The sequence below is a fragment of the Vulpes lagopus genome, chromosome 2 (assembly GCF_018345385.1).
Source record: "Vulpes lagopus strain Blue_001 chromosome 2, ASM1834538v1, whole genome shotgun sequence".
Lineage (NCBI taxonomy): Eukaryota > Metazoa > Chordata > Mammalia > Carnivora > Canidae > Vulpes > Vulpes lagopus.
This window is the reverse complement of record NC_054825.1, coordinates 165195988-165217741: the sequence shown is the minus strand read 5'-3', so window position 1 is coordinate 165217741 and position 21754 is coordinate 165195988. Positions and strand designations below refer to the sequence as shown.

The following is a 21754-nucleotide window of genomic DNA, read 5'->3' as shown; positions in this document are numbered from 1 at the left end:
GGGTGCCAACTTCAAAACCCAAGGAAGGAGGATTTAACGGTCCCGTGGTTGGGCCACCTCCGAACACCTGTTTTGCTTCTCTGGGCCTCAGGGCAACCTGGCCGGGAGGCTGGGGCTCAAATCCCTGCTCCCCAGAACCCCAGAGGGAGTCTGAGCCAGCTGGATCTCTGAGCTTTCCTGCAGCTGCTGGGGGCCCTAGAAAGTCCCAAGTGGGGAAACTGAGCCCAAGAGAGGTGCTGAGCCTAGAACAGGATGAGGTGGGGGCTCTTCTATCTGGATTCCACCCTCCTCGGGCCAGGGACTTCCACAGTTTTGCAAGCCCAGCCTCCCTCCTCTGACTGGAAGGAGGTGTTGAGAGCGCTGAGCGAGTGCCCCACGGAAGCAGCCCCAGATGGGGTGCCCAGTGCAGACCAATGAGAGCCCCACAGGGGGAAGGCTGGTCATTTCCTCCTGCGATTTGCACCCTCCCCTGGGGCTTAAAAACCACAGTGTGTGGGCAGGAGGGACCTTTGATCAGCGGGGATCCCGGGAGACCTGAACATGGTGAGTTCCCCAGAGGGATGGGGGACCCAGGCATCATCTCCCTCCCCTCACTCCTTGCTGGTCCCTCTCCTGCCCACCTCTCCCCTTCCCACTCTTTCCCCCTTTCGTCCCTAATCTCTCCACCTCCCCTTCTCCCCCTCCTCCCCTCCGACCCTCCCCTCTGGCCCTGGTAGGGGGCGGATGCAGCTAAGAAGGAAGGTGGTCAAGGGATTATAGAGTCGCAGCAATGCCATCCGGCTGGGATCCCAAAGGTCCCCAGGGCAGGAAACCCGTGTGTTGGGTCTGATTAGATGACACCCTTCCTCAAACGGTCAGATCCAGGGGAGGTCTTTCCGGCAGCAGAACGGCAGGAGCCAAGGTCCGGGGGCTGCAAGGAGCCGGCTTGGGAGAAAGATAGGGACTCCCCCGGACATTCAGATGTTCTAAACCATACAGACAGGGAAACTGAGACCCAGGCAGGAGCACAGATGGCCCGGGTCCCTCAGTGGTTGGTGGCAGACCCAGGCTGCCCCCCCTCCCCGGATTCTCTGGGTGTCAGAGGGAGACTGTGTCCGGGCTCAGGGAGGGACCCCCGTGCACACCTGTACCCCCAGGTCTGGGTTCGAGAGAGGCACGGCTGTGATTTGGTACCTGCTTCGCTAGACGTTTTTGTCTTGCTTCATCTTTTTTGAAAGAGGAAACGGAGGACACATTAGCTGCCCAGGGAGGGGCTTGGCATTGCCTCACCCGTTTTGGAGACCTGGCCGGGACCCACAGGACTTTGAGACACCAACTATTTGGCTTCGACTTCTTTTCCTTTCCATCAGATGGTCCCAAATGCCAAAGGGTATTCAGTGAAAAGTCGCTGTCCCTGCCCAGCCCTGGGGCCTCGGGCTCCTTGCCACAGCCCCTGGAGGCAACTTTGGGCACAAGTGTGTGTTGGATACTTCCAGAAACGGTCTGCTGGTGTTCAAGGTCAGATGTGCAGGGAGTAGTTTGACATGGGGGCAAATTGAAATAAGCTTCAAATCCTGCCTCTCCTGTGTCATAGACGAGGAGGCTCGGCTTTTCTGGGCTTCCTTCTCTTTATGTTGAAGATGGGGGGTTGGGTAACAATCCGACAGAATTAGATCCCACATCGCAAGATCATTGAGAGACTTAAATAACACACGGAAGGCTCTTACAGCATGGCATACAGTTGGCGCTCAATGCATGTGACATATCTATGTCCTTTCTCCCCTTTGCAAATAGAAGTACATTCTACACATTAGCCTACATCTTGCTTTCTTCAAGAATAACGTAGAGTATTACTAATCAGTATTTATTGAGCGCTTACTGCATGCCCAGCGCTGTGTTCTGCTCTTTACATTTACATCTGTGTGGGATGTATTATTTGTTTTTGTTTTTAAAAGATTTTATTTATTCATGAGAGACACACAGAGAGAGAGAGAGAGAGAGAGAGAGAGGCAGAGACACAGGCAGAGGGAGAAGCAGGCTCCCTGCCTCCCTGCTGAGCCACCCAAGTGTTCTAATCCCTGTGTATTTCAAGGGAATTCCTTCCTTCCTTCCTTTTTTTTCTTTTTTTAAGATTTTATTTATTTATTCACGAGGGACACAGAGAGAGAGGCAGAGACACAGGCAGAGGGAGAAGCAGGCTCCACGCAGAGAGACCGATGTGGGACTCGATCCCAGGTCCCCAGGATCACACCCTGGGCTGAAGGCAGGCGCTAAACAGCTGAGCCACCCAGGGATCCCCCTCCTTCTTTCTTTTTATCAGCTTTGTAATAGTCTACCGTGAGGGTCCAGTCCCTCTCAATGGAGATTTTAGTTGTTTTCCATATCTTGTCTTTATTTTTTTTTTATAATGATGAAAACTTTTATTTTGTAAAATTTTGAAAATATGGAAAAATAGACAAAGTATAATTACCCATTATCCCCCCACTGTAATAGTTGGATGCTTTAAGTTTTTTTTTTATTTTTATTTATTTATGATAGTCACAGAGAGAGAGAGAGAGAGAGAGAGGGAGAGAGAGGCAGAGGCATAGGCAGAGGGAGAAGCAGGCTCCATGCACCGGGAGCCCGACGTGGGATTCGATCCTGGGTCTCCAGGATCGCGCCCTGGGCCAAAGGCAGGCGCTAAACCGCTGTGCCACCCAGGGATCCCTAGTTGGATGCTTTAACAAAAATTTTTATTTAAATTCAATTTGCCGGGGATCTCTGGGTGGCTCAGTGGTTTAGTGCCTGCCTTTGGCCCAGGGCGTCATCCTGGAGTCCTAAGATCAAGTCCCACATCGGGCTCCCTGCGTGGAGCCTGCTTCTCCCTCTGCCTGTGTCTCTGCCTCTCTCTGTCTCTGTGTCTCTCATGAATAAATAAATAAAATCTTTAATAAATAAATAATAAATAAATTCAATTTGCCAACATTTGGTAGAATACCCAGTGCTCATCCCTTATTTTGTCTTTATTTTTTATTTTTAAAAAAGATTTTATTTATTTATCCATGAGAGACACAGAGGGATGCAGAGAAAGAGGCAGAGACACAAGCAGAGGGAGAAGCAGGCTCCACCCAGGGAGCCCGACATGGGACTTGATCCTGGGACCCGAGGATCATACCCTGGGCCGAAGGCGGCGCTAAACTGCTGAGCCACCCGGGCTGTCCTCATATTTTGTCTTTAAAACCAAAATTAGGGGGATCCCTGGGTGGCGCAGCGGTTTGGCGCCTGCCTTTGGCCCAGGGTACGATCCTGGAGACCCGGGATCGAATCCCACGTCGGGCTCCCGGTGCATGGAGCCTGCTTCTCCCTCTGCCTGTGTCTCTGCCTCTCTCTCTCTCTGTGTGACTATCATGAATAAATAAAAATTAAAAAAAATAAAAAATAAAACCAAAATTAAGGGATGCCTGGTGGCTCAGTGGTTGAGCGTCTACTTTCGGCTCAGGTCGTGATCCCAGGGTCCCAGGTTCGAGTCCCGCATCAGGCTCTCTGCATGGAGCCTACCTCTCCCTCTGCCTGTGTCTGCCTCTTTCTGTGTGTCTCATGAATAAATGGATAAAATATTAAAAAAAACAACAACAACAAACCAAAGTTAACATCTTTGGCTCCAAGTCTGGGTTTCCAGAACCACAAAGACCGTGTCCATTGAATTTTAATGGATCTTGCCAGAAATATACCAATGGATGTTTCCCATCTGCGGCTCATGAGAGCATCTGCCTGAACCCTCATCTGCACGGTCACATCATGCTTTTTATTTTTGCCAGCCCACGAGGTTGCAGTTCAGTGCAACCTCAGAGGATCTGGAAGCTTGTATTTTTTATGGGTTTTAAAAAAATGTAAGTGTTTTGGGGTCACAGAGGTCATGCGATTCAAGAAAATCAATATGAGTCAAGATGCCTACCCTAATTCTCATATCCTATTTCTAAGAGGCTCCAACCTCCAATGGCTCCGGGTGGTTCTGTGGGTGCCCTATTTAGAGATGTCGTGTGGATGGAGGAGCAGGAAGGGGTGGTGGGGCGTCAGAGGAGCAGACCTTGCCTTCTGGGTACTTACGGGCTCTGACAGCATTCCTAAGCGGGTCTGTTCTTTCCACTTTATTTTTTTAAAGATTTTATTTATTTACTCATGAGAGATACAGAGAGAGAGGCAGAGACACAGGCAGAGGGAGAAGCAGGCTCCACGCAGGGAGCCTGACGTGGGACTCGATCCCCGGTCTCCAGAATCAGGCCCTGGGCTGAAGGCAGCGCTAAACCACTGAGCCCCTCGGGTGGCCTTGTTCTTTCCACTTTAATGCAGGCACAGTTGGCAGGACTTCCCCTACCAGGGGCCAGGAGAGAGCGGCGAGGGCGTGGGGCCTGGCTTACCACGCACCAGCTGCACCACCATGTCCGAGTCACGCGTCTCATCTTACCCTACCACCGGAGGATCTTTCTAACCTAACCCTCACCCTCACCCTAACCCTCACCTTCACCCTAACCCTAACCCTCACCCTAACCCTAACCCTCACCCTAACCCTCACCCTAACCCTCACCCTTACCCTCACCCTCACCCTAACCCTGACCCTCACCCTCACCCTAACCGTAACTGAAACAAATCTAGTCCCTCTGCAGCTCAAAGACCACCCATGGCTCCCCACGATCCATGGATCAAACACAACATCTTTAACATGACTATGGGTGGATCTTCCAGCCTGGTCTTGGCCACCTGCCAGCCAGCCGTGCTGGCCTTCCTTTATTTTCTAGTGGGTAGCCTCTTCCCTGGCTCTCTCCTTATGGCTTTGGCTTTGAATGCACGCCCCCACTCCCGACCCACTCAGAGAGGGCTCGAGCTCTCAGAAGTTCTCTCCTCCCTCTGCCACTGGCTACCTGCAGGGAGGACTTGGGAAGCAATCTTAAGCTCTAAGGGTAGCCTTAGTTTTTCCCATCTGTGAAATGGGTGTTGCAACTCTCATAGGGTTGTTCTCTCTGTGGATTCAATGAGCTAATACAGGCAAAGGGCTTAGAACAGAGCTTGATTTTATTTATTTATTCATGAGAGACAGAGAGAGGCAGAGACACAGGCAGAGGGACAAGCAGGCTCCATGCAGGGAGCCCGACGCAGGACTCGGTCCAAGGACCCTGGGATCACTCTCTGAGCCGAAGGCAGATGCCCAATCCCTGAGCCACCCCGGGCGCCCTATGATTGCTTTTCTTAGAAGTACTGTGTCTTCTCCTTCACCCTGTGCTGTGATCCTTTTGTGTCTCCTGACGGCCACCACGCTGGTGCAAGCCACCACTGTTGCTCACCTCACCTGGACACTTCCACTCTCCTCTTCTTCCCAGATTCTGCCCTGGAGCCCTTCCTGCCCACAGTAGACAAGGGCTCTTAAAATGGGCCCGTGACAGTCACTTGGGTGGCTCCATCAGTACAGTGTGTGGCTCTTGATCACAGGATCGTGGGTTTGAGCCCCACGTTGGGAGTTAGAGGTTACTTAAAAAGAAAATCTTGGGGGAAAAAAAAAAAAAGAAAGCCAGGCTTCTGAACTTAGGAACAATAGTATCCCACCCTTCTGGTTGCTGGGACTTAAGGACTTTTATTAGTTATTAGTGAACTAACACGTGGGAAGGGCTTAAAACAGTGCCTGGTGCTGAGTGGCCCCTTCGGACCCCCAGACCCGTGATTGGGCAGCCCCTAGCCACATGTGGTAATGGAAGTGTACTTAAACTGACATAATTGAGGGGCACCCGGTGGCTCAGCGGTTGAGTGTTTGCCTTCAGCCCAAGATGTGATCCTGGGGTCCCGGATCGAGTCCCACATCAGGCTCCCTGCAGGGAGCCTGCTTCTCCCTCTGCCTATGTCTCTGCGTCTCTCTCTGTGTCTCTAATGAATGGATAAGTAAAAACTTAAAAAAAAAAATAAACTGACACAATTGAAAATTCAGTTCCTCGGGCACAGAGCCACATATGGCTGGTGGCCACCGTCAAAGACATGCTCCGGCAGTGCAGAAAGTTCTATTGGATGGGGCTGCAGCCCGTCCTCCCCCCACACTGGGCTGGGCTCTCTATCAAACACTTGAGTCCTCCCCACTTGGCGGTCTGTTTGTCTCTCCTTGTAGACCAGCAGGTGCCAGGTGGGTCAGGAACTGTCCCCCAGGCGGCTGACATTAGTGAGATAAAGAAATCTGCTTAGACTTGTCCTAGAGGTGGGGAACTGCAAATTCTTTTGTATTTGCTTTATAGTATCTGTTTCTTGGAATGGGCAGTGCACTCACTGGTATGGTTCCTCATACAAGAGGAAGAAAAATATAGACATATACCGTGAAATGCTTCCTTTCAATGTCTGCCCCCCACCCCCACTCCCACCCCCACCCCCTAGGACCCAGCCCCCAGCCCCACGCCCTCCGCCCTCCGCAACCGCTGGTTCAAGCTTCCTCTGTCTACTTCTAGAGCTGCTCTGGAGAGAGAGACAGGTACAGGCTAGAAGTAGAGACAGAGATACAGAGGAGGAAAGGAGGGAGGGAGAGAGAGAGAGAGGGAGAGAGGGAGGGAGAGTCTTCTTTTGTAGGTAGGCTGCTTTATACACCATCTGGTCCTTGCTTGTTATTATTTTTTTAAGATTTTATTTTATTTACAGTATATATTTAAAGATTTTATTTATTTATTTATTTTGAGAGAGAAAGAGAGAGAGGGAGCGCATGGGTCAGGGGAAAGCAGACTCCCTGCTGAGTGGGAAGGCCTACACTGGGCTCCATCCCAGGACCCCTGGGATCATGACTTGAGCCGAAAGTAGAAAGCAGACATTTAACCGCTGAGCCACCAGGCTTCCCTTCTTGTGGTTTTAAGTCATCTCCACACAATGTGGGGCTCAAAGCCACAATCCGGAGATCAGGAGTTGCACTCCCCACTGAGTCAGCTGGGCTACCCCTTCCAGGCTCCCATCCTTGCTTTTTATATGTTCCCCTAGATCTCAGAGCTCCTTTCACATTGGTTCATAAACATCCCATTCTTTCAGATAGTTGCATAGCATTTTGTTGTTGCAAATGTGCCATCAAGTAATTTAGCCAATCCCCTCTTGCTAGACACTCCAGTCATTTCCCATCCTTTTAGGGATGCTGCAAGGGCAGAACTTTTCAAGCCTCTTGCACTGGAGGATCCTGAAAGCCACAGGGTGTTAGAATCAGCATTTTTTTTCTGCCCTCATGAAGTCAGTGAAAGGCAAGGGGCCCCCATGAGCTCAGGCCAGGAAGGAGCTTTGTCAGTGGGGATGGACACTCTCTTTTTGGAGTTTGAGTCACTCTGCAGCCAAGGAGGGTTGGGAGTTCATGGAATCAGCAGCAAAAGCTTCCTTTGCTGCATCCAGGGCAGACACTCACAATATTGAGCAACCACTAAGGTACAGGGCCTCCTGCTGGGCCTGGCATTAACTCTTTAGTAACTGGAGCATGGGGATGGAGTGGGGGAGTGGAGGGATGGGGCAGGTGGGTCCCAGAAGAAATGGGAAGAAGCCAGGGTACAGAGGGTGGGGGTAGGGGGGATGGCAGGGGTCAGGCTCCCGGCAGGGGCTCTTCACCAATAGAAGTATTTCAACAATTTGAATTTTCTATTTTGAAAAATGTTCACACTTACAGAAACATTGGAAGACTAACAAAGAACTCCCATATACTCTTTACCCAGAGTCTCCAAATTTGCTTTATCAATCATCTGACTATCTATGGATCTCTATCTATCATCTGTTTTCCTGAGCAATCTGAGAGTAAGCTGTAGGCATCACGCCCTCTGGCCCTTAAATACTTTAGCGTTTATTCCTTAAGAACAAGGAGCATCACCAGCATGAGCAGAGCAGTTATCGCAGTTGGGGCAGCCCGGGTGGCTCATGGTTTAGCGTCCAGGACCTGATCCTGGAGACTTGGGATCCAGTCCCAAATCGGGCTCCCTCCATGGAGCCTGCTTCTCCCTCTGCCTCTTCCTGTGTCTCTGCCTCTCTCTCTCTCTCTCTCTCTCTCTCTCTCTTTCTCTGTGTGTGTCTCATGAATAAATAAATAAAATCTTAAAAAAAAAAAAAGAAAAAGAAAAGAAAAGTAACAACGTTATTGTCTAGGCTACAGACCATATGCAAACTTGCTCAGATGTTCGGGTACACCCTTTGTGGTGAATAGGTGTCTCCAGCTCTGGGCTCCAGCCCAGAATGTCACATCCCATTTGGTTGTCCTGCCTGTGTGGTCCCCATTCAACGGGGAACAATCCCTTACCCCTCCCTTGGCTTCGTGACACTGGCGTTTTTTATTAAAGATTTTATTTATTATTATTTATTAGTAATACCATTAATACTAATAAATAATAATTGTTATTATTTATTCATGAGAGACGCAGCCATAAGCAGAGGGAGAAGCAGGCTACCCGTGGGGAGCCCCATGCGGGACTCAATCCCACGACCCCGGGATCACGCCCTGAGCCAAAGGCAGACGCTCAACTGCTGAGCCACCCAGGCATCCTGCATTTATTTTTTTTTTGGATAAAATTCACATAACATCGAATTCATCATTTTCAAGTGTATGATGCAGTGGCATTTGTAGTACGTTCACTCTGTGACTCAGCCATGTCCTCTGTTTCTAGAACATCATCAAAAGAAATACACACTGTAGCTCACCTCATTCCTTTTTATGGCTGAATCATCTCTTAGGGCTTGGCTGGACCCCACCCCAATCATCCTGTCATCGGCTGACAGGGACATTCCCCCTTTGAGTGATGTGATCACGGATATGGCTCTACCGGCAGGAAGCCCAGGGCCACCAGCCTGGCCCACCTTGTGACAACATAAAGGGACTAAGAGATAAAACGGAGTGGCTTAGGGGAAAGCTCTGAGCTCGTCCATAATCACAATATCAAGAAACTAATCCTATTCGTTGTCCTTTCTTGTCCTGCGCTGCGAGCCAGGCACTCGGCCGGGTGTCTGAGCAGTTGTCACAGTTGTCGTCTTATATAATCCGCAGGGTGGTGCGATAACTATCCGGCTCCGAAGATTTCTGTAATGATCATTTCCTCTCTGTCTCCTTTGCCTGGGTTGGTGACAAAGTGGCTTTCGTGGATGTGCTAACTCTAGGGGCCACAGAGCTCAGCGCTGAAGGGTTCCCCCTCCGTCCACAGCCCCACTCGGAAATAGCCGGGCGCAGCCTGCCTGGGTTTGTGTGCCAGCCTACGCAGGAGTGAATTCCTGACCCGGAGCAGGCTATCTACCTTCCTGTGCCTCTGTCTCCTCATCAAGAAAGTGGCTGTATGGGGCGCCTGGGTGGCTCAGCGGTTGAGCGTCTGCCTTTGGCCCAGGTCATGATCCTGGGGTCCCGGGATCGAATCCCACGTCGGGCTCCTGGTGCATGGAGCCTGCTTCTCCCCCTGCCTGTGTCTCTGCCTCTCTCTCTCTCTCTGTCTCTCATGAATAAATAAATAAAATCTTAAAAAAAAAAAGAAGTGGGCATATTAATAGAACCAACTTTTAGTGTCGTGGGCAGGACTGGAAGAGCTAATGCCGTGTCTGGCACGTGTCCTAAGTGCTGTATACAATCTGGATGCTTTGGTGTGATCGTGCCATGGGGATTCGTCTGCTGTGGCTGGTGCCTCTGGGGCATGGACTTGCCTACAAGGCTCTCTCCAGCTCAGCTGTGACTCCCAGACGCCTTCTGTCTTGGGGGCCATGGTCCTCCCAGCTGGTCTGCTTGGGAGGAAGCTCAGGACCCCTCTGCTCTTCATGTTATTTTATTATGGAAAACTTCAAACACATAGAAGTAGAGAGAATGGTACTGGGAACCCTGGTGTCCCCATCACCCTGCTTCAACAATGTTTTGCTGTTCTTCGTCACCCATGGCCTTCCTCTCCCCTCCTGTCTCCTGTGTCCTGTCTCCTCTCTCCCAGCTATTTCTTTTGCTGGAGTGTTGTATTTTATTTTGTTTTTGAAAAAAATTTTTAAGGTCTTTAAATTTGGGGGGGCGCCTGGGCGGCTCAGTCAGTTAAACATGGGACTCTGGATTTTGGATCAGGTCGTGATCTCAGGGTCGAGAGATTGGGCCCTGTGTAGGGTTCCAAGCTGGGTGAATAGCCTGCTTGGGATTCTCTCTCTCTTCCTCTCCCTCTGCCCCTCTCCCCCAACCCCTGTTCACGTGCATGCGTGTGGGCACACCCCCTCTTTAAAAAAGAAAAGAAAAAGTTTTTTAAATGGTTGTAAAATAACCTCTACACCCATCAAGGGGCTCAAACTTACAACCCTGAGATCAAGAGTTGCATGCTCTACCCACTGAGCCAGCCAAGCACTCCACTGTTGGAGTATTTTAAAGTAAATCCAAAACATCCTATTTCACTTGCTATTTACCTTTATCAGAAACAGCCTTCCCACTCCTTTAAATTTTTTAAAAGATTTTATTTTATTTTTTTTAAAGATTTTACTTATTTATTCATGAGAGACACACACACAGAGGCAGAGACACAGGCAGAGGGAGAAGCAGGCTCCCTGTGGGGAGCTCGATGTGGGACTCGATCCCAGGACCCTAGGATCATGACCTGAGCCAAAGGCAGACGCTCAACCACTGAGCCACCCAGGTGCCCCTTGCTCCTTTTTTTAAAAACATGAACACAAAACTACATCACACTCAATAAAATTAGCACTGATTCCTTACTATTGTCAAATACCGCACTTCATTTTTGAGTGTCCTGGATTGTCTCAAAAATGTCTGATTTTGCAATTGATTCTTCCAATCAGGATCCAAATGAGGTCTCTGTGTTACCTTTGCTTGATATGCCTCTAAATCTTTTTTTTTTTTTTTTAATTTATGATAGTCACAGAGAGAGAGAGAGAGAGGCAGAGACACAGGCAGAGGGAGAAGCAGGCTCCATGCACCAGGAACCCGACGTGGGATTCGATCCCGGGTCTCCAGGATCGCGCCCTGGGCCAAAGGCAGGCGCTAACCGCTGCGCCACCCAGGGATCCCTCTTTCTTTCTTTCTTTCTTTCTTTCTTTCTTTCTTTCTTTCTTTCTTTCTTTCTTTCTTTCTTCTTTCCTTCCTTCCTTCCTTCCTTCCTTCCTTCCTTCCTTCCTTCCTTCTTCTTTCTTTCTTTCTTTCTTTCTTTCTTTCTTTCTTTCTTTCTTTCCTTTCCTTCCCAATGCCATTTATCTGTGGGAGAAAACAGACTATTTGTCCTGTAGGGTTTCCTGTGGTCTGACTGGGCTGATCTTGTGCCTGTGGTGTTATTTGTCATGTTCCTCTCTCCCCTGCTTTTCCTGTGGACTGGTAGTTTTTGTTTTTGTTTTTGTTTTTTTTGAGAGAGAGAGAGAGCATGAGAGAGTGAAGGAGGAGCAGAGGGAGAGAGAGAGAATCCCAAGCAGGCTCCACACCCTGTGCAGAGTCCGACATGGGGGTCCATCCCACGACCCTGAGACTACCACCTGAGCCTAAACCAAGAATCAGATGCTCAACTGGCTGAGCCACCCAGGCGCCCCAAGACTGGCAACTTTTGATCTAGAACCTTGATTAGACTCCCAATTATTTATTTGGCAAGAATTACTTCATAGGTGGTGCTGTGTTCTTTCCAATGCCTCACGTCCGAAAGAACAGAATATCCGATTGTCCCTCTTTGGATGCTGAGGTGGATTGGCCAGTTTGGGCTATGAGCCCAGCCTATTTATTGTAAAGTTCCCATCTGCCTTTCACCCGATGGTTTTATCAGATGTTGTTCACCATCCAGACCCATTATTTCCTGAATTCTGAAATTCCTTCTGCAGATATTATTCTTAGGTTTTTCTCTGAAGGAAGGTTTCCCACATTGACTTTGGATTCCCCTTAATTATATTAAAGTTTCTTTACTCTTTAGTATGAGATGTTCTAGGCTCGTCTTGTATTTTTCCTGTCCCAGAACAGAAATCAGCCCTGGTTTCTCTGAATGGTAGATGGTCATTGGAGACCATAATCTGGGTGCTAAGGTCCTCATTGTCCTTGAACTCAGCCTTCTCTGTTCCTTTCATCCCTTCTATCTTCCCTCCAGCAAGGCAGAAATCTATTTCTTCTTCCCATTTCTCATTCTTCCTTCTGGTCTGTCACCAAATATTTTCCCTCTGCTCTGAGACTGCAGTTTTATTTATTTTTTAAAGGTTTATTTATCTATTCATGGGAGACACACACACACAGAGAGAGAGAGAGAGAGAGAGAGAGAGGGAGAGGCAGAGACATAGGCAGGCCCCCCACAGAGAGCCTGATTCGGGACTTGATCCCAGATCCCGGGCTCACACCCTGAGCTGAAGGCAGATGCCCAACCACTGAACCACCCAGGCATCCTGGGACTGAGGTTTTAGAGCTAGAGCTGATGAATGGCTAGGGGTCAACCAGGAAAGCAACAGAGGCATACAGCAGTAACGGCACTTGCAGGCTTTGAGTAGAACAGTTGAGACCCGGGGCCCCTGCTTGAGGCTTTTTGGTTCTCCACCTCCTCACTTAAATGTTGTGCCCAAGTATGTGAGACGCTGCCAAGCCACTGCCTTTTCTGGGGAGCCACTCCCAGCTCAGAGCCTCAGTAGGTGGAAGGCAGCCAAAGAGGATGATGGTGGGGGGGTGCAGTGGGGTAACTACCTGGTAATATCATCTCAGTTTGTTGGTGACATTAAAAATAGCTAAGAAGCAGTGTGTCATGGGTACCGTCCAGTCAGAATGCACAGCGACCACAACACTGCAGCAGGACTAGGTTTTAACCGTTTGGCTTCTAGGTCATAGAGATGTCCAGGGACATCAGGTGGCAGTGGTAGGGTGGCAGGGAGACTAATCAGCATCGAAGGGTTTTCCAATTTTATATGTGGTATGACACCCAGCCGGCTCTCAGCCCTTGATCTCCCCATTTTCCTGGGAAGAGACCTGGGATCAGAGAAGCAAAGTGATGGGCTTCAAGATGAGTAGCTCCCATGGGCCCCTGGCACCTGTTTGCAACTCATCCTCTTCCTGCCTCTCTGATTCCCCCCAGGCCTCCATGAATTTCAGCACCCCCGAGTACCCCGACTATGGCACTGCCACCCTGGACCCCAACATATTTGTGGATGAGTCTCTCAACAACCCCAAGCTGTCGGTCCTGGATATGATCGCCCTGGTAATCTTCGTGATGGTCTTTCTGGTGGGGGTGCCAGGCAACTTCCTGGTGGTCTGGGTGACGGGCTTCGAGGTCCGGCGAACCATCAATGCCATCTGGTTTCTCAACCTGGCGGTGGCGGATCTCCTGTCCTGCCTGGCGCTGCCCATCCTGTTCTCGTCCATCGTCCAGCAGGGCTACTGGCCCTTCGGCAACGCTGCCTGCCGCATCCTGCCCTCGCTCATCCTGCTCAACATGTACGCCAGCATCTTGCTCCTGGCCACCATCAGCGCCGACCGCTTCGTCTTGGTGTTTAATCCCATCTGGTGCCAGAACTACCGAGGGGCGCGGCTGGCCTGGGCGGCCTGCGGCGTGGCCTGGGCCGTGGCCCTGCTGCTGACCGTACCCTCGTTCATCTTCCGCGGGGTGCACACGGAGTACTTCCCGTTCTGGATGACGTGCGGCGTGGACTACGGCGGGGTCGGGGTCCTGGTGGAGAGGGGCGTGGCCGTCCTCCGGCTGCTCGCGGGCTTCCTGGGGCCGCTGGTGATACTGAGCATCTGCTACACCTTCCTCCTGATTCGGACCTGGAGCCGGAAGGCCACCCGCTCCACCAAGACGCTCAAGGTGGTGGTGGCCGTGGTGGTCAGCTTCTTTGTCCTCTGGCTGCCCTACCAGGTGACGGGGATGATGATGGCTTTGTTCCACAAGCACTCCGAAAGCTTCAGATACGTGTCCCGCCTGGACTCGCTGTGCGTGGCCGTGGCTTACATCAACTGCTGCATAAACCCCATCATCTACGTGGTGGCCGCCCAGGGGTTCCACAGCCGCTTCCTCAAGTCGCTGCCCGCCAGGCTCCGGCAGGTGCTGGCCGAGGAGTCCGTGGGCCGGGACAGCAAGTCTATCACGCTCTCCACGGTGGACACCCCAGCGCAGAAGAGCCAGGGGGTGTGAGGGGGGCCTCCCGGCTTGCCCCTCCCACCTGTCCCTTCTCTCTCTGCTGACTTTAACCCAGCCCCTGGTGGGGAGCTGGCCTGCGAGCAAACTCCCCTCCATTCCTTCCTTCTTCCCCACACCCGTCCTCCCTCACTTTCAGGATGAATGCGTCCCTCCGGGGACCCTCAACTTTCCTTTTCCATCTGAGGACTTTGGGAAACAAGCAGAAACCAGGATTACTCGGAGCACCCCCCGAACAGCCCTATGTCTGCTGCAGGTGGAGATTGTGCATGTGACACATTCGATACATAGAAAAGAGACAAATAGGAACATTCTAACCTTGGGGCGCCTGGGTGGCTCAGTTAAGCATCTGCCTTAGGCTCGGGTCATGATCCCAGGGTCCTGGGATCGAGTCCTGCGTCGGGCTCCCCGCAGGGAGCCTGCTTCTCTGTCTGCCTGTGTCTCTGCATCTCTCTGTGTCTCTCATGAATAAATAAATAGAAATATTAAAAAAAAATGAATGAGTACAATCTTAAAGAAAAAGAAAGAAACAGTCTAACCTTTAAAAAAATGGTGACGTGTTTATTTTACAGAGACCTGGGGGGAAAAAAACCTAAGGAGCATCTCAAAAAATATTCTTGTGAGGGACAAAGCAAACTTCACTGGCTAAGCTTTTCTTTTCTTTTCTTTTCTTTTCTTTTCTTTTCTTTTCTTTTCTTTTCTTTTTGGCTAAGCTTTTCTAAGTGAGTTGATTTAAAAAAAAAACAGTAAGTGAAGGTCTTACTAATCAGGTTTTGAGAAAACATATTCAGTAAAAAGATGTTCAATGGATTTGGCGAAAAGCAAGTGTGAGGAAGGAGTGCCAAAGGGAGAGGCTGGGAAATGTTGGTTAGGCACCTCGGGGGAAGGCGGTCATGGGGAAATTTGACTTTTGACTTTGTAAACTGCAGTTTTGTGTGTATGTCTAAAAAAAAAAACAAAAAAAAAACTTTTTTTTAAAAAAGAAAGAAAATTTTAATGTCACTGTAGATACAGAGGGATCCTGTGTGCCCCTGACCTGCTGCACTATAGGGACCTCTTGCAAAATGATGTTGCAAGATCATGGCTAGGATGTTGCCATTGTTACCCTGGGGGTGTAGGACATTCCATTACCACTGGGATCCCTTGTGATGGCCCATGTCCCTCCATCCTCCCAGCCTTGTCCTGGACCCCCGGCAACCACAATTCTGCTCTCCATATTTTGCCCTTTCAAAGGAATGCTCTATCAATCGTGTAAACTTTTGGCTTAAAAACTAGTCTGGGGGGGACTGAGGTGACTCAGTCGGTTAAGTGACCAACTTGATTTTGGCTCAGGCCATGATCTCAGTCAGGATCCTGGGATCAAGCCCTGCTTTTGGGGGTGTCTGCACTCAGTAGTGGAGTCTGCTGGAGATCCTCTCTCTCTCCCCCACTGGTCCTCCTCCTGCTCATGTGCTCTCTCCTCTCTCTCTCAAATAAATAGATAAATCTTAAAAAAAAAAAAAAGAAAAAAGTAGTTTGCAGCACTTGAATAATGAAAATAAAAAAATAAACATTGTAATGTGTTATTTGTAACCAATTTTAAAACATTTCTGTGGGTACTTGGGTGGCTCAGTCGGTTAAGCATCTGCCTTCGGCTCAGGTCATGATCTCAGGGTCCTGGGATTGAGCCCCATGTCAGTCTCCCCGCTCAGTGGGGAGTCTGCTTTTCCCTCTGCCCTTCCCCTCTGCTTGTGATCTCTCTCTCTCACTTTGTCTCTCTCAAATAAATAAAATCTTTAGAAAATTTTCTGTTTGTTTTGTGTATGCGTTCATCTGTGTGGATTGACTAGAAATATTGTACAGACCAGCACCACCCAGCAGAAAAATGATTGAGCTGCATGGTAGTTTTCTTTTTTTTTTTTTTGCATGGTAGTTTTCAATTTACTAGTTGCCACACTGAAAAATTAAGGAGAATCATGAGCACCTGGCTGACTCAGTCGGTGGAGTGTGAGACTCTTGATCTAGGGGTTATGAGTTCGAGCCCCACATCAGTAGTCTCTATTACTTAAATAAATAAACTTAAAAACACTAAAAGGAAACAGATGAAGTCATAGTAATATATTTTATGATATAATAATGTCATGTTAACAATTATACCGATGATATATTAATTATATGAATATTATATATTATACAATTATATATTATATGAATAACAATGCTACGTGTTGTATAATAATTATATTTATAATTAGATAATATAAAAACATAACTGTAATACAAATATAGAAAATGTATAACACATTAACAGTATATTAATGTTTGTAATATATATTAATATATAATAATAATTATGCTATTAATATGTTTTTATTATGTTGTTATATAATGATATTTAAGATATAAAATATTAATACAGTCCATACTACATTTTGCCCAACACAATATATCCAAAATGTTTTTTGAAAGATTTTATTTATTTATTTATTTGAGAAAGAGACAGAGACCGAGACAGGGGGCAAGCAGGGGGAGGGGCAGAGGGAGAGGGAGAGAATCTCAAGTGGACTCTCCATGGAGCATGAAGCCCATCGTGGGGCTCGATCTCACAGCCCTGAGATCATGACCTGAACTGAAATCAAGTCTGATGCTTAACTGACTGAGGCACCCAGGTGCCCCCAAGTCTTCAAAATCTTGTGTATATGTTACACACAGCACACCTCGATTCCAACTGGCCCACTTCAAGTGCTCAGGAGCCACGTGGGGCTGGACAATGTGAGTATAGCCTCGTCCTCCCTCTTTGCAGAGCAGGCTGAGTCCAGGGAACAGCCCATGCATGGGGTGCTGGGCTGGGATCTTGCGTGATTGCGACCAAAGGTAGTTAGATCCTGCTACTCCAGTCCTGTCGCCTCTGCATGGGGTACAATTTTTATTTAAAGACACTGTGTGGGGGCACCTGGGTGGCTCAGTGGTTGAGCATCTGCCTTTACCTCAGGTCGTGATCCCAGGGTCCGGGGATCGAGTCCCACATGGGGCTCCCCGCAGGGAGCCTGCTTCTCCCTCTGACTGTGTCTCTGCCTCTCTCTCTGTGTCTCTTATGAATAAATAAATAAAATCTTAAAAAAAAAAAGTGAAGACACTGTCTAGGGAAGCCTGGGTGGCTAGGTCGGTAAGGTGTCTGCCTTCAGCTCAGGTCATGATCTTGGGGTCCTGGGATCGAGCCCCATGGCTCAGTGGGGAGTCTGCTTGAGATTCTCTGTCTCCCTGTGCCCCTCTCCAACCCCCACTTGCCTGTGTGCTCTCTCTCAAATAATAAAAAATAAGTAGAAAAAAAAACCATAAAGACACTGTCTGAACACAGAGGACAGGTTGCTTTGCTGGGCTTCTAGAAGAGGCTGTGTGTGGTTTGGGTAGTAAATGTTGGTACCTGTGCAGATTCCCAGGCACCATGGTCGCTAAGCCTCAGGTCTGGGGTACCACCCTGGAAGACCCTTGTGATCTTGGATGTCTCTTCTCCCTAGACAGCCAACATCTCTCCTGCCCTCTTCCCACCTCCTGCCTCCTCCCTCTGACACCCTTTTACTTCGCCTCCACTGGCCAGAGTTTCTCCCTCTGCCCTTAAATGTTGGCTTTCTGGAGTTTTTTCTCCAACGTGCTGCTCATATTACAGCTTCACCCAGTACCTTCACGTCCCTCTCTTCAGAATGAGGCCTCGGCACCACCTGACCCCCTTCAAACTGACCTTGGCATGTTCTCCCAAGCCTTTCCCACCCCTTAAATCCCCTAAGGATTTAGGGGATCCTATCCACCAAGGGCGGCCACATCATCCTACCCTGGTCCCTCTCGCCCTGAGCCAATAGCTTCCAGCTGACCGGCATAAAGGTTTTTTTTGTTTTTTTTTTTTTTTTACGATTTTTTTTTAGAGAGAGAAGAGGAGAGAGGCAAGCAGAGAGAGGGATGAAGCACTCCTGTTGGGACCTTGTGGGACTTGATCCCAGACCTGGATCACGCCCTGAGGATGGCAGATGCTCAAAAACTGAGCCCCCAGGCCCCTCGTCTGACCTTTTTGGGAACCTTCTCCAAAGTTTCAGGGACCTGGCACGTGGCTCAGAGCCAGTGGTGAAGGCAGCCAACTGAAGGTGCTTGCATCGGGCAATAGGTTTTTCTCAATTGGGAATTATAGTGTGGGCCCCGCAATGCACAGAAACACTCGAGCGGGCTTCCTAGGTCAGAGAGCAGGCCCAGGTGGCAGTGGGGGTGAAGGCGTCCATAGCCAATTTGGGTCTGCTGGTCAAACCATTTTGAAGAAGCAAAGTGATGGGCTTCAAGATGAGTAGCTCCCATGGGCCCCTGGCACCTGTTTGCAACTCATCCTCTTCCTGCCTCTCTGATTCCCCCCAGGCCTCCATGAATTTCAGCACCCCCGAGTACCCCGACTATGGCACTGCCACCCTGGACCCCAACATATTTGTGGATGAGTCTCTCAACAACCCCAAGCTGTCGGTCCTGGATATGATCGCCCTGGTAATCTTCGTGATGGTCTTTCTGGTGGGGGTGCCAGGCAACTTCCTGGTGGTCTGGGTGACGGGCTTCGAGGTCCGGCGAACCATCAATGCCATCTGGTTTCTCAACCTGGCGGTGGCGGATCTCCTGTCCTGCCTGGCGCTGCCCATCCTGTTCTCGTCCATCGTCCAGCAGGGCTACTGGCCCTTCGGCAACGCTGCCTGCCGCATCCTGCCCTCGCTCATCCTGCTCAACATGTACGCCAGCATCTTGCTCCTGGCCACCATCAGCGCCGACCGCTTCGTCTTGGTGTTTAATCCCATCTGGTGCCAGAACTACCGAGGGGCGCGGCTGGCCTGGGCGGCCTGCGGCGTGGCCTGGGCCGTGGCCCTGCTGCTGACCGTACCCTCGTTCATCTTCCGCGGGGTGCACACGGAGTACTTCCCGTTCTGGATGACGTGCGGCGTGGACTACGGCGGGGTCGGGGTCCTGGTGGAGAGGGGCGTGGCCGTCCTCCGGCTGCTCGCGGGCTTCCTGGGGCCGCTGGTGATACTGAGCATCTGCTACACCTTCCTCCTGATTCGGACCTGGAGCCGGAAGGCCACCCGCTCCACCAAGACGCTCAAGGTGGTGGTGGCCGTGGTGGTCAGCTTCTTTGTCCTCTGGCTGCCCTACCAGGTGACGGGGATGATGATGGCTTTGTTCCACAAGCACTCCGAAAGCTTCAGATACGTGTCCCGCCTGGACTCGCTGTGCGTGGCCGTGGCTTACATCAACTGCTGCATAAACCCCATCATCTACGTGGTGGCCGCCCAGGGGTTCCACAGCCGCTTCCTCAAGTCGCTGCCCGCCAGGCTCCGGCAGGTGCTGGCCGAGGAGTCCGTGGGCCGGGACAGCAAGTCTATCACGCTCTCCACGGTGGACACCCCAGCGCAGAAGAGCCAGGGGGTGTGAGGGGGGCCTCCCGGCTTGCCCCTCCCACCTGTCCCTTCTCTCTCTGCTGACTTTAACCCAGCCCCTGGTGGGGAGCTGGCCTGCGAGCAAACTCCCCTCCATTCCTTCCTTCTTCCCCACACCCGTCCTCCCTCACTTTCAGGATGAATGCGTCCCTCCGGGGACCCTCAACTTTCCTTTTCCATCTGAGGACTTTGGGAAACAAGCAGAAACCAGGATTACTCGGAGCACCCCCCGAACAGCCCTATGTCTGCTGCAGGTGGAGATTGTGCATGTGACACATTCGATACATAGAAAAGAGACAAATAGGAACATTCTAACCTTGGGGCGCCTGGGTGGCTCAGTTAAGCATCTGCCTTAGGCTCGGGTCATGATCCCAGGGTCCTGGGATCGAGTCCTGCGTCGGGCTCCCCGCAGGGAGCCTGCTTCTCTGTCTGCCTGTGTCTCTGCATCTCTCTCTGTGTCTCTCATGAATAAATAAATAGAAATATTAAAAAAAAATGAATGAGTACAATCTTAAAGAAAAAGAAAGAAACAGTCTAACCTTTAAAAAAATGGTGACGTGTTTATTTTACAGAGACCTGGGGGGAAAAAAACCTAAGGAGCATCTCAAAAAATATTCTTGTGAGGGACAAAGCAAACTTCACTGGCTAAGCTTTTCTTTTCTTTTCTTTTCTTTTCTTTTCTTTTCTTTTCTTTTCTTTTCTTTTTTGGCTAAGCTTTTCTAAGTGAGTTGATTTAAAAAAAAAACAGTAAGTGAAGGTCTTACTAATCAGGTTTTGAGAAAACATATTCAGTAAAAAGATGTTCAATGGATTTGGCGAAAAGCAAGTGTGAGGAAGGAGTGCCAAAGGGAGAGGCTGGGAAATGTTGGTTAGGCACCTCGGGGGAAGGCGGTCATGGGGAAATTTGACTTTTGACTTTGTAAACTGCAGTTTTGTGTGTATGTCTAAAAAAAAAAACAAAAAAAAAACTTTTTTTTTAAAAAAGAAAGAAAATTTTAATGTCACTGTAGATACAGAGGGATCCTGTGTGCCCCTGACCTGCTGCACTATAGGGACCTCTTGCAAAATGATGTTGCAAGATCATGGCTAGGATGTTGCCATTGTTACCCTGGGGGTGTAGGACATTCCATTACCACTGGGATCCCTTGTGATGGCCCATGTCCCTCCATCCTCCCAGCCTTGTCCTGGACCCCCGGCAACCACAATTCTGCTCTCCATATTTTGCCCTTTCAAAGGAATGCTCTATCAATCGTGTAAACTTTTGGCTTAAAAACTAGTCTGGGGGGGACTGAGGTGACTCAGTCGGTTAAGTGACCAACTTGATTTTGGCTCAGGCCATGATCTCAGTCAGGATCCTGGGATCAAGCCCTGCTTTTGGGGGGTGTCTGCACTCAGTAGTGGAGTCTGCTGGAGATCCTCTCTCTCTCCCCCACTGGTCCTCCTCCTGCTCATGTGCTCTCTCCTCTCTCTCTCAAATAAATAGATAAATCTTAAAAAAAAAAAAAAGAAAAAAGTAGTTTGCAGCACTTGAATAATGAAAATAAAAAAATAAACATTGTAATGTGTTATTTGTAACCAATTTTAAAACATTTCTGTGGGTACTTGGGTGGCTCAGTCGGTTAAGCATCTGCCTTCGGCTCAGGTCATGATCTCAGGGTCCTGGGATTGAGCCCCATGTCAGTCTCCCCGCTCAGTGGGGAGTCTGCTTTACCCTCTGCCCTTCCCCTCTGCTTGTGATCTCTCTCTCTCTCACTTTGTCTCTCTCAAATAAATAAAATCTTTAGAAAATTTTCTGTTTGTTTTGTGTATGCGTTCATCTGTGTGGATTGACTAGAAATATTGTACAGACCAGCACCACCCAGCAGAAAAATGATTGAGCTGCATGGTAGTTTTCTTTTTCTTTTTCTTTTTTTTTTTTTTTTTGCATGGTAGTTTTCAATTTACTAGTTGCCACACTGAAAAATTAAGGAGAATCATGAGCACCTGGCTGACTCAGTCGGTGGAGTGTGAGACTCTTGATCTAGGGGTTATGAGTTCGAGCCCCACATCAGTAGTCTCTATTACTTAAATAAATAAACTTAAAAACACTAAAAGGAAACAGATGAAGTCATAGTAATATATTTTATGATATAATAATGTCATGTTAACAATTATACCGATGATATATTAATTATATGAATATTATATATTATACAATTATATATTATATGAATAACAATGCTACGTGTTGTATAATAATTATATTTATAATTAGATAATATAAAAACATAACTG

At 49.2% G+C, this 21754-nt stretch overlaps 2 protein-coding genes and 1 long non-coding RNA gene across 3 annotated transcripts; 2 read left to right on the top strand and 1 right to left on the bottom strand.

The window, feature by feature from the left end:
• Window positions 1-437: 437 nt before the first annotated feature.
• On the top strand, window positions 438-14482 carry LOC121484835 (C5a anaphylatoxin chemotactic receptor 1). Its single transcript, XM_041744589.1, has 2 exons — window positions 438-543; window positions 12984-14482. Exons 1-2 carry the CDS (start codon window positions 541-543, stop codon window positions 14037-14039), a joined length of 1059 nt encoding a protein of 352 aa, XP_041600523.1. The 5' UTR covers window positions 438-540; the 3' UTR covers window positions 14040-14482.
• A 3942-nt stretch (window positions 14483-18424) lies between these two features.
• On the top strand, window positions 18425-19918 carry LOC121484841 (C5a anaphylatoxin chemotactic receptor 1-like). Its single transcript, XM_041744598.1, has one exon. It carries the CDS (start codon window positions 18426-18428, stop codon window positions 19473-19475), a length of 1050 nt encoding a protein of 349 aa, XP_041600532.1. The 5' UTR covers window position 18425; the 3' UTR covers window positions 19476-19918.
• A 212-nt stretch (window positions 19919-20130) lies between these two features.
• On the bottom strand, window positions 20131-20575 carry LOC121485179. The gene is made up of 2 exons (XR_005986226.1): window positions 20439-20575; window positions 20131-20388 (listed from the first exon to the last, which is right to left on the bottom strand). It is a non-coding gene; the product is annotated as an uncharacterized LOC121485179 (long non-coding RNA).
• Window positions 20576-21754: the final 1179 nt, after the last annotated feature.